We start from the raw sequence: 12,750 nt of genomic DNA on the forward strand, positions 1-12,750 counted from the left end.
TCCTCCAAACGGCCCCAGCTCCGGGACAGAGCTGCAGGGGGTATCTGCAGGGTGACAGACCAGTAAAACCGATACCCGTGCTGGGTGCAGACGCCGCTCCATGCCTGCAGTTCCTGGAGAAGCGGGAAGACTCCAATGTCCCTTCTGTAAATGCAGCTCGAGCCCCTCAAGATCTCCGAGGGAGTGGGTGCGCGTGCGGAACAGGGAGAGCAGTTTGGCAGAGGCTGCTTGGGCTTCCAAAGGCTCTTCACAGCTCTCAGAAGCCCTGGAACTAGACAGAAGATCTCCCCACGGCGGTTAATTGGTTAAAAAGAAACAACAGCACCAACAGAAAGGCTCTGTAACAAAAGGGGATTAATGGGCAGTTTTCCCAGTAGTTATTAAGGGACAAGAAGTTGCCTGGACTTACAGAAATACAACTGAAAGTAGAGTGTGCCAGGAAAACACTATTTAAAAGAAAAAAAAATGCAGGTAAAAGTAATGCTGGCGGAGCAAACAGATGTGTTTCAAGCACCACGCCAGGCACCAGCACCAGCCCCTTTCCTCAAGGCTTCTGGAATCCAACCAGCTGGCGTGTGCAGGGTCCGCCCCTGTCCCGAACCGGCCTGACTCAGGGAGATGGTGCTTTAGCCAATGTGTGCCTTCCAGCTTTAAAACTTTCCATTGATAGACAATCCACTCCAGACCTCACTACAGTGTTTTCATGGTTAACGGCTTTGTGATAAATGTGCACAAGTACCTATGTCCAGTTTGAAATGCTCCATCTTCAACTAGTGGCCTTTTTAGACCCCTGTCCTCTAGATCAACAAACCCTTTGATGGAGTTTCCATCCCACGTGCAAACAGCTCCATGCTATGATATTGTAATCCCCCTTTGATAGCTAATGGGGCTCAAGCTTCTTACCCTAAATAATGTTTTCTGAGCTTTTAGTCATTTACATGGCATTTCTTTAGATTCTTGAAAGCCAAAGACCAAAAAGCCCAAAGCAGCAGTTGCCATTCTCGATGACCACGCAGATCCTTGACCTTCATTTTTAAAAGGGAGAGTGTCATTCCACACCCAAAAAGTCCTTCTGCACAACCCTCTGTGGAACAGAGCAGGTTCATAAAGAGAGAACAGCCCCAGGACATGGAGGACCCCAGGACATCGCTGCCCTTCCTGCTGCAATTCAGAGAGAGGATCAGCTTTGCTGCAATGCCTGACTTGGGCATCAGTGTCAGAGCAGTGTGTACAGCACTGCTGAGGGTATCAGACACCAGAACACGAGTTCCCATTATTTGGCAGGTCCCAAAGCCACAGCCCAATGTGCTGGAAGAATCCTGGTGGCAGCACACAAAGCACACCTGGCATTGTCAACAAAAACAGACGGGAGAAACATCCTCCTCTGTTCCCTGGCAAAACCAGCATTATACACAAATCCCACATGAGTTTATTTTCCCTTTTAATCTGGGGAGAAGAGACAAGATTTATTTGGTTTTTCTCCATCTGGTGCACATTCACAGTAAGTAAAAATGAGTTTTGTTTCCAATATGCATCCAATCAAGACCTCAGTGAGAAAGAAAAAGATCTATGTTTCAAGAAGCCCTGTGTCAGTTCCCACTTCTGGCCACACAAAAGCACCCAAACAAACCAGGATTCAAGGTATAAACTGTTTCAAGAAATATACATTTTAAAGGGACAAGTACAATTATTACAAAATGAACAGAATCACTTTTAAAATACTTATATTTGTTTAACCGTTAAAAACAGACATGTACAGAAAGAGGTAGCAAAGCTAACAATTTCCTGCTGCTCCGGTTAGTGTTGCCTGCATGCACTGGGAACACTACTGAGGAGCCACATCTCTGGACAACTTTTCTGGGCAGGACTGCAGACAACTCGCTGGTTATTTCTGCCAATGCTATGTGAAGGACTGAGGCAAATCCACAGGCTCACTACCAGCTCTTTCACGTTGTCTGGCTTAACGAAAAGGCATTGAAAGAAAAAGGTTGTCTGTGGTTTACTGCAGAGAGCGAGAGAGAGCGGGAGAGAGAGCGCGAGCACAGGGGCAAGGGAGACCACAATCAAATGTCAGAGAACACCGGGAAGTCGCACTTGCTCTGCCACTGCAAGAGAAAGTACGGCAGGTCCGTGGGTCCCAGAGTTAGGACAGAGTATTAGCTTGGTCCCATGGATATCAGCATCACTCGACAGACTCAAAGCCAAAAGCGAGGCAGAAGCTGGGGGAAGCTGCACACCCAGGTCGCACACGCGCTCTCTCTCACACCCTGTCAGGCTTCCTGAGGGCCCAGCAAGGGCAGCTCAAGAGGTTCTCCCGTCCAAGAAGTAATAGCGATACATTAACCCTAGGACCAGGGCTCCAAAGATGGGGATTAGCCATGTTGACCAGAAACTATGGGGAGAAAAAACAAAACACACACAACATAAACCAGAAGAAAGTATGGAGTTAATAAGTTTCTCAGGACGTTCATCGCTCACTACCCGCCTGGTTTCAGCCAGGACCTCTGGGAGCGCTGACAGCCCCTCCGTGGCCCCGCACGCACAGCTCACTGCTTATAAAATAGCAGCTGAAGTGGTGACGTTTCCAGCCTGGCATATACAGAAACCACTTTGGGGGTTCTGTCATTGGTGGTTGTTTTTCCTTAAATAAGTCAGGCTGTAATTTGTGCTGTACAAACAGCTGGGTGGACACAGCAGATCCTCCTCGCTCGCAAACCAGCGGCCACAGGCTCAGCATCAGCAAAGCGTTCTGTGTCAGCCACGAAAGACTGGGGCCCTGTTCTGGCTGTCAGCACCCCTGGGCTTGCAACTAAATGGGGCTGCTCATGGTAAAGATCCTCCAAAAAACTTATTTTGGACCATCTGCTTGCTGGAAGGGCAGTGCAGTGATACCCCTGGGGGTTTTTGCCTGCTCATTAGGGTTAATATGCAGCTCTCCAAACAGAGAGTCCTAACCCCTGAATTTCTTAGTCTTATTTTAAGGAGATACTATACCTTGCTTGGCCTGAGGATGTCGTACTTGGATTCTGCAGGAGGAAAGAGGGAGTTAGCAGGGGAAAAAAGAAACATGAAACACGTGCTAATAAAGCTACAATAGTGAACACATGATTACAAATAAGGAGGAAAAGTAACACACCTCCTCTCCCAGACACCCTCTGTCACAAGCACGGACGTTTCTGGGGATGTTTGCCCCTCATCCTTACCTCCACACCCTTTCCATCAATCCCATCCCTCTCCAACCTCTTCCTCGATGGCTGCTGCTGCTCTCCAGTTTCATCAACACCTCCCAGCCAAAAATCAGGTTTCCTGCCCATCCTAAAGGGAATTATCTCAATTTCTGGAGAGCCTCAGCACTTGCTTTTCTGCCATAATACATCCAGTGGATGCTAGACATTGACATTATCTGTGGGGAGCTACCTCACAACACTATACATGTACAACTTTTTTTTTTTTTGGTGGTTCCCTCCTATTTATTTTTATGTTGCTGACTTCTCTCTCCTGCTATTATTTTGAAATTGTACTTGGGCCTGCTTTTAAAACAGACATTGCTGCTGCCGGCAGAGCCGCCCAACCCGCAGCTGGGCTGAGCAGAGCCCACAAGGCGCATGTTTACCCCTCCGCTGGGATTCTATTATTACCCGTTCCCTCGCCCCATCCATTTCAAAAGCATTTTTGCAGCACCATGCCCTGTTCTAATCCAGGACTACCTGAGTTTTAAGCAACACCAATGATTACCGGGGTGGTTAACAGAGAATTCTTGTTTCACAGCCAAGCCCATGGTGGCTGTGCCCGTCTCCTGGCTCAGGCATAACAACACTAACAGTTCAGTGGTCAGGACATAGCCAGTAATGCACAAAAAATGGTCTGTGGCTCAAGGTGTGGAAATAACATGCTGATATCAGGGGAGAGAGCGTACAAAAAAACACTTCCAGTTTCACAGAAGTGACTGCTGAGCTTCAGAACAAAAACAAAGCTATAATTTGCTTGCAAGATTTATTCATGACTGCAGTTTGTGTAAACATAAAGCCGCAGGCTCCACAGGGAAAATTATAAAAAAAAAAGTGTATGACAACTTCTTTGTTCATTTTGTGAGTATAATATTGTCTCAACAGCATTAAACTACAATGGAAAAGTAAAACACTAATAGCTTACCTTCGAACCTTCTATTTTACGATCATGCTGTCAAGGGGGGGGGTGGGAAAAAAAAAGAGAAAAAGATAAGCACTGACTTCAAGAGCAACCTGCAGTGTTTACAGAGGGAATTACTCTGTACACATCCCTCATCACAGGGGTAATTGCCTGGACTCAGTTTTCAAAGGAGTTGTTCCTTCAGCACCCAAAGGCACCAAAGGTCTCTGTAGCAGGCAGGAGGCTGGCTTTTGCACCCCTGTGATCTCACTCTCCTGAACTCGAAATTCCAAGGCAAGGGGATGCTATGGCACCACCAGCCAAGGAGGGAATCAATTAGATTAACTTCTTTAAGTGCCACTGATTTAATTGTAGTAAGAAATCTGCTCTGAATGCTGGAAAGAGAAGACTTGTTTAGTTTTGTTTCTTCAGCAATCCTCTTTCCGCAGCTGAAATCCCAGACAGAGACTGTGTAAATCCCTGAACTACTCACTTATTTCTCAAGACACATTTTGGTGTGTGTGTTTACTGTGTGACACAGAGGACCGTGACACTTTTACACGGTCCCACCCTGTGTCCTTACCGGGTGGACCTCCCCGATGTAGTACTGCTTGAGCATCTCCCTGGCATCTGTGGAATGCCCAACATCTTCAAAGCTCTCGGTGGCATCTCTGCCTGCTTGTTCAAGCAAAACTTCTTCTCCACCTGGATGCTGGAAGAGAATATTTCAGGTGAGCAAAGGGCCAGGTGCAAAAAAGGTACCAAGAGACTCAACAGCCTTCCTTCTAAATCTTCCTCAAACCAACATCACCACTAAACTACCAAAGACTCAATTGTCTGACTTCTCCTTCAAGAGCTGACAGAGAACAACATGTGCAGCACAGCCTGGGAAATACCACGCATGGAATAAAAACCCTCCCGTGATTCTGTAATGGACTTGCGCAAGAAAATAATACAAAATCTCTTGCTTGCAGAGGAGCCTCTCCTGCGGGATTTTCTCCTTAAGAACTTTTCTGAGGCAACTCAGCTGCCAGTGAAGCACAAGCCAATGCTGCCTTCACAGGCATCAGTGGAAGAAATCCTATTCAGATACTACTGCACAAAAGACAAGGGTATTTGGCTGACAGCCTTTCTCTGAAATGCAACAAGGAACGGAGAAGAACAGAGGAGAAGTGCATTGTGTTTTCCAGTGGCATAAGCAGGAATGACTCCATTGTAACCCCACAAATACTGAACCTGATCCAGTGTACCGCCACTCAACAATCAGGGAAAAAAAGCATAAAATGTCAAGAAAAATGATACTGTTTGACACCATATACCAATTTCAGAGTTTCAGGAGGTTCAACAACAAAAGTACTGAATCCACAGAACACTCCCCAGCGACACTGGCGGTTCTGCTGCAGCAGGGTCACCGCTGCTGTCACACCGAGCCGCCCCAAGTGACAAAACCTGCTGCAGTTCTAGTCTCCGTGATGGGTTGGGCTCTTCTCTAGCAAAATCAGTACCAGAATTCAAGGAACGGACTGGCAATGGAAAGCACTAACCCCAGGGCCAGCAACGTACAATCCCTTTAGAGTGTGAGTGTGAACAAATAGTGCAGTTCAAACTACCAGCTAATCCAGTCAAACCAATAAAGCTTCCAGCTCCTGAGTGCACACACAGGGACTAACCTGGTTTTCTGGCGCATCGGGCACCAAACACGCAGTTGAGGGGACAAGAGTTGTTCTCCACTGCCTGAAATTCCATTCCCAGCTCCCAGCCTGGAACTGGAGATGTCAGACATCTCACATCAAAGGACCAGCACACCTGTTTCTCTCTGTAATGTCCTTTTCCTTCCCACAGGCACAGAACAGTTGTCATTCTCCCTCTTCCTTCAGCTTCTCTGGTTTTGCTGCCAGAAGCCCCAATATTCCCACTTGGCTGTCAGACTCATACTAAACATGCCCTGTGTGGACCCAAAATCAGCCCAGTTGTTTACTCCAGTGAGTTGCTGCAGCCAATCCCACAATCCTCATCTCAGAGCTCTTTATTCTGAATAAATCCCTTGATTGTCCAGGTACGTAACAAAATCACTGTGGAGCTTTCTCAGCAGCCCTGAAGGGCAAGTCTGCGGTCAGGGACACAGTTTGGTCAGTCAGTTATGAGACGGCTTTAGCTGTAACACCAAGTACGGCTCTGCTCGCTCGTGCCCTCCATGCCCAGCTACAGGTCTCACTGTCATTTCTCCCACAATGACCCTCCTACTCCCTCGATCTCGGAGGCAGATCAGGAGCTGCCCTGGCAGAAAACCCACCTACAGAACGAGGAAAGGAAGGGATAGTCCGTGGGGTGGCTGCGAACAAGCTCACTACATGTCTCTGTCCATGCAAGGGGGTCAAGGGGAACATGGGCCGCAGCAAGAGCACCCTGCGGATAATCTCTGCAGCCCTGGTCCCCAGGGCAGGGTGCTGCACACTGTCTGTGCATGTCACTCACACAACCACCCAGTTTTCGACTATTTTATAAGCATACTTGCAAAGATCCACAGAATCCAGGGGACAGAAAGCTGGCCAATTACTTTAAGCCTTCTAGAAGAACTCCTTAGGGATGTCGCACCAGAAATCTAATTTCAGATGGAAAAACATCAGAACTGAGTTTGAAGAAGATAACCTTGCTTTCCTCATCATCTGTCCTAAAAGGACAGGCAAAAACCTGCAGTGACGGGGAACGTGCAGCAGATATTGGCTTTTGGGGGCATCCAGTCTTTGCTCGTACAAGACACAAGGAGAATGGAAAAGCACAAGAGAAGGACAGTAAAGTTTACTCCTCTTCACATGTTTGGGTCTGAAGCCTTTCTATGCACTTGTTAAATTCACAAGTGAGAAAAATATTTATTTATTCACATCTGTCTTTTGCTATAATCACCAAGCCAAAAGAAAAAACTTCACAACATTTTGGCACTTTGTATTTCTCAAAGGACTCCCTAGTCCAGACAACCACAGCTGCAGCCAGACAATTCTTACCTTGTCCTACCCCAGCAAACGCAAAGCCAGACTATTTATACAGGAAGACATTTACTTTGCCACAAAAGTTCTCAAAGCTGCAGCTCCTACAAGAAAACATGAAAACTGAAAGTGTTGCAAACAACAGAGGGGCAGCAGGAGGGGACCAAGCTGCTCTGCCAGGGGGTCTGGGGGACACCCCAAACCTCCCCATGCTCCCCAACGCTTCCCGCTGCAGCAGCTGCTGGCAAAAGCATCATTTCAGGGCGAGGTTTGCATCAAATTATCCAAATTCCAAGCTGGCTCCAGAGACCCAGTTTGCGAGACTGCTGCAATCAGGAGTAATAATGTGTATTCTGGCAGTCCAGTCACCAAGATTCGGGAGAAAATTTATTGCCATAAAATCATCTTGGATTTCAAATAATCGCACTAACTCCAGGTGCTCGCAGGCTCTCTGAAGCACAGATTGCAGTCTCAGAAACACCTATGAAACTGCTGCCTTTGCACATCTCCTGCATTTTGTTCACATTCTTACAATTCAGTAGAATTTTGCTACGTGATAAGTAGCAAAATCTACTACTGTTACATAGTAGATAACAAAGTAAATCGGAAGTTTAAACTGGTCAACAAACTTCAAACAATGTACAGATTTTGAGCTAAAAGCTGACCTGCTGTACCTAGTTTGCACGAATCACAAAGTAAAATTGGACAATCTTTTCGCAGTGAGGCTTCTTTGCTATTGCACAAGCACCATGAGGTAACGCTCCAGCGGGATTCAGCAATCCTGGCCACATCGCTGGGGAGCAAAGGCCAGAAAAGGCACCCGTTAGACACCCCTTCAGTGACCACATGGGGAACGTGACCCACTGCAGCCCTGACAGCTGCAGCCACAGCAGCTCAGAGCTCCCAAGCAGAACCATTTATCAAACAAATATAACTTCTAAACAAGACAAACACTCCTGGTTCTGATCAGCTACACATTGTTCTCCTGTCACTCAACTGATTACAGTGGGGTAACAGATATAAAGTGTATTTTTGCCAACAAATCAGGCTTTGATCTATGCTGACAAGTTTCACTACGTCAGCGAGGGGTGTCCACAGCAGAGCGTTGTGTCAGCCACGCTGGCACACTTCAAACACTGGCCTTATTCTTCTGCCTCTCCCCAGACCAAGTAGGTTTTTTTCATGTCAGAAAAACAAAAATGAGACAAAGGGCAATGCAAAATATCATCTCAAGGTAACATTCAAAGCATTGTTTAATGTACTGTTCACTGCCTGGCTTGCTGGGGGCAGTGAAGCGTTTTTCTGGGCTCATTTCTAATACTGAAGGTGTCCCAGGGAGCATGAACCAGATGCTGCCTTATAAGGAGAACACAGAGATGAAGAGTGTGACCATGACACAGTGTCCATGCTCCAAAACGCAGCACCATCCACACTGAGGAAAAACACACTGAAAACATTTTTCCAACTTGTAAGCCTGTAAAGCGATAAGCAGCAACCACAACTGGAACACAGAGGCAAGTGTGAGACAAGGCACACTGTTTCTGCAAGTACCGTCTCAACATCCAGCTGGTTTTGTCTCTTCTGAAACTTGCATGGTTATTTAGAAAACCCACAGCAAATTGCTTTTCCATATTTTTGCCTTTTCTTCCCCTGAATTTACTTAACCCTCTTGCATCCACAACACCCTTTGGCGAGCAGTCACTGGTCTGCTGTTGCATGGAGAAACACGGTTTGTTTTGAATCTTGCTCCAGGTTCCGTGATGTCCCCTGGTTCTGGTACTAGACATTAGATGCAGGCAAACGCAAGATATGTCAGAAACTAGTGGAGTAACAAAGTTCTCCACAATACACCCGCCACCCTGCCCGTTTCACTTGACCAGCAGAGGTAGAGGGACCCACGGCTTTGCATTCCACTGTCTCAGGAATGTGACGGATGCCGGGTCTGGCCTAGTCTGGGAACCCAAACACAGGATGGGCTGTGCACGAGGAGTCAGCTGCTCTGAAAATCCTCCCGTACAAGCTGCAAAACTCCTGGTCTTGTGAACTGATCCTGCAATAGGAATCTGAGCACCTTAGTTCTGCTCCACCATTTAACAGCTTCCTGAGTTAGGGCCGCACTATGTAGGTTTGTCCCTTTCCCACCCCGACTACAAGCTCTTTACGGTACAGTTTGCATCTTGTTGCAGACACACGTGACTATATGTGCAACTGGTCCTTCAGTTCTCCTGTAAAACAAACAGCTGAGGACCAACTGATTCTTCCTGCCTCTGCTGCTCCACAGTACTGAGCTGCTGTGCTTTCACCAGGCACCATCCCACCGCACCATGCACTTTTCTTTCCAGCACACTGGGTGCCAAGAGACTCTCTCCAGCAGCAAAGACCCAAGAACAGCAGCTGCCCTTCAGATCCCGCACCTGACACCGAGGCGCCTCTGAGCAGCGCTGGAGAACACACAGCAGACATGGGTGAGCAAAGGAGCGAGCAGCCAGAAGCCATTTACGGTCCTGGGAAAGCAACATTTTTCATTACAAAAGCCATAAACAGTGTAGAACTGGCTACAGCTCAAGACACTGTAGTAAAAGCCACTGTAGCAAAAGCCGCCACCCCAGGCCCCGTCCTTCCCCCGCCGGCCCCTGAGAGGACGGGCCCAGGACCCCGCCCCGCCCGGCCTCACCTCCTCCAGGAAGCGGGTGACATCATAGACGCGCCCGTGGATCACCAGCCAGGCCTCGCGGCTTGAGTTCCGCTTCCCCACCTCCTCCAGCGTGTACACCGGCCCGGCCTCCGCCGCGCAGCCCGCAGCCTCCGTGCGCTCCCCGGCCTCCATGCTGGCCCGTCCGGCGGCTTCGCGGAACGACAGGCTTGGCCCACGGCAGCCGCCGTAACGACTCCCCCCCCCCCCCCTCCCTTTTGCTTATTGGTGCGTGGCGACTCCCGGCCGAGCCCGCTGGCCAATGAGGAGCGAGCGGCACGGGCGGTGGGGCGACTGCCGGCGCCGGCTGCAGCCAATGGCAGGGCCCGACGCCGGGCGTGGGCCAATAGGGAGCGGCCAGAGTAGTAGGGCGGGAAGGCGTTGGCCCTCGGCCCCGACTGCCCGCGGTTCAACCGAGCCCGCGGTTCAACCGAGCCCCCGGTTCACCCGGCCCAGGACCCCGCGTTTCCCCCGGCAGCGACGGCTTTGTGCTGCCCGACTTCACCCGAGCGAGGTGCCTGTGAGTGGGCTGTCCGCGGCCGCATCCATCCCGGTCTCTGGTAACTCTCCCAGTCGGGCCTGTTGAGCGGACGAGGGGATGGAAATCCTGTGGAAACCGGGAGTCCCTGTTCTGTCCGGGACCGGCTGAGCTCGCAGATCCCCTCCCAGGGCCGAGCCGCATCTCTGTGACAGGCCCATCAGGGTGTCCCTGGAAGCAAATGCGATGGGTGCGAAGACAGGGAGTCCCAGTAGTGGCTGTTTCATCAGGAAGGTGTGAAGGATGTGCTGGCAAGAACCATTTGTCAGAGTCCCTTGGCTGAGCGGTGTTGCTCCTTTGGTAGCCTTTTCATTCCACTGCCAATCGGAGCTGCTTTTGCACTTATCGTTTTGTTTCGATTCTTTCTGCCTGTATATAAAATAAATAGTCATCTCACCAATCTTTAAACTGAGCCAGTGCTTTGATGTCCTTAGACTGTTGCATTTGTGTTGGTGTCTAAGGGTGTAGGTATGGTGTGGGTCACTTGGGAAGTTCCTGCCAGCCACATCAAACAGGTTTGGGGACAGAGGAACAGTTTGGAAGCTCAGGAGCCCAAGTAACTTGTAAACCTGATGGGTTTCATTCATAAAGTTGCATTCATGGCTGTGGAATTTCTTACCCTTGCAGTACAGGTAAAATGCTGGACAGTGGACTGTTTGTTTTAACGTAACCACTGAGGAGGCAGAAATGCCCCATGTTGTAAGAAGTGCTGACACTGTTACCAACACTGGCTAAAGATTAAAGGAATGAGCAAAGAGCATTTGAGCAGGCGAACATTGGTGCTATTTGCTATACTTGAGATTTTCAAAGGAGCTAAAGTGAAGCACGTACCTGTACCTAGGATCTCTGTGGGAACGACACGTACCTAATGGTGCAACCTGGGAGATTTATCAGCTCCAGGATGTTACGGTAACTGCCTGTGCTGTCTGTCCAACCCACTTCAGGACAAAGACAGGTCAGGTCCCCGGAGACTCCAGGCTGTCCATCAAACAGATCTGGGTCACTCTGGCAGAAAAGCAGGGTGTCATCCGTGACAAGGGAGAAGGAAATCGCTCCGGTGGTGCCTGCCAACCCTAGTGTGTAATCCAGTTGCTGTTGTAACACACAACCTTCACACATGGCTGAAATTCTGGACTGAGACATGGCAGCTGTTTGTCATACACCGACCTGGCCTGGCCTGGTTCTGCCGGATTTGCACGAGGAAATGGGGAGGGAGGTGCAGTTGAAGAAGAAATAAAGCCACTGTGGGACATGAAGAATAAAGCATGAAGAGAGATGGCATTTGAGCCAGATCAATCTAATCTGTGTAGGAGTCAGCTCCCTCCTGCTGTCAGTGTGTTCGCCGTTAGAGAGTCAGCTACAAATCTGGATACACCACAGCAACAGCTGAACTTGTCTGAATGCTTTGCGTCCTTTGGTAGTTTTGGTGGTGACTTTTCCTCATGCAGGCTGTATAGCCCTCGTACCTCAAGAGGTTTGATTCTCACAGCCGTAGCACAGAGTGTTTGTCCTGTAGGTGCACTTACTACCTTGTGTTCCAGCCAGCTTGCTGTCTTTCATCAGAACTCTTACTCACACTCTGCTGGCACAGCAAACGGGGGTTTGTGCTGCTCCATCAGCCTGGCAGGTATCGCAGCACATGGCTGCATGCACCGCCCTGCCTCTGCTCTGGTGCTCCAGTGAACTGAAGGCTTTTGTGGGGCCATCCTCTAAATTAAACTTTAGGACATTTTTTGATGCAGCCATAAAGCTGGAGTATTTCTCTGTCTCTCAGGGCTTTCAATTATGCTAGCTTTTTTTTTTCCCCACCAAGGCAATGCATGTGCACGTGAAGTCCTCCTTTAAATGCACACTCATACGCGCTGTTGCCCAATAACGTCTGCAGGGAGTTCTGGCAGGCCCAGTGCCAGAGCCAGTGCTGTCTGTGCATGCCTGGGCTGTGCGAAGCTGCCGCCAAGGTCGCGCTGCTCTGGAAATCCTTGGCCTCCTTCTCCTCCCAAGCTCTGCTGCAGGCTGGAGGGCGCCGAGCTCCCAGCCTCCTCTCCAGCGATTTCGCAGCAATACAGATACTTCACCTGTAAACGCAAAATCTTCTGTTTGGGCAAGCCTGTAAATTTACTTAATCTGATATTAATGCAAGTCTTAGCCTGTTGTTCTGAAACTTCACAGTTACCTAATTGATAGCTCACTCTCAACATAGCTTAAATATTGAGCTTATTCCTCTTCTTTTCATCCCTTCTGTGTATCTTTTTCAAGTCATTTCTGCCAGCCCCATCCCTTGGTTGCATCACAAACCATGTCTCTCTTTCTAGACCCTACCCAGCACATTCCTCCCTATCTCGGTGTCAGGGTGAAGCACCCGCCTTTGCCGCACATCGGTTCACAGCATTGCTCTCTGCATCCTGCTC

At 49.1% G+C, this 12,750-nt stretch overlaps 1 protein-coding gene across 1 annotated transcript; it reads right to left on the minus strand.

Annotated features, from left to right (window-relative positions):
- Positions 1-1,707: 1,707 nt before the first annotated feature.
- Positions 1,708-9,997, minus strand: CYB5B (cytochrome b5 type B). The gene is made up of 5 exons (XM_065848136.2): positions 9,787-9,997; positions 4,712-4,840; positions 4,153-4,179; positions 2,995-3,026; positions 1,708-2,392 (listed from the first exon to the last, which is right to left on the minus strand). The coding sequence occupies exons 1-5, from the start codon at positions 9,937-9,939 to the stop codon at positions 2,302-2,304; spliced, it is 432 nt and encodes a 143-aa protein (XP_065704208.1). The 5' UTR covers positions 9,940-9,997; the 3' UTR covers positions 1,708-2,301.
- Positions 9,998-12,750: the final 2,753 nt, after the last annotated feature.

The sequence above is a fragment of the Patagioenas fasciata genome, chromosome 13, assembly GCF_037038585.1.
Source record: "Patagioenas fasciata isolate bPatFas1 chromosome 13, bPatFas1.hap1, whole genome shotgun sequence".
NCBI classification, from domain to species: domain Eukaryota; kingdom Metazoa; phylum Chordata; class Aves; order Columbiformes; family Columbidae; genus Patagioenas; species Patagioenas fasciata.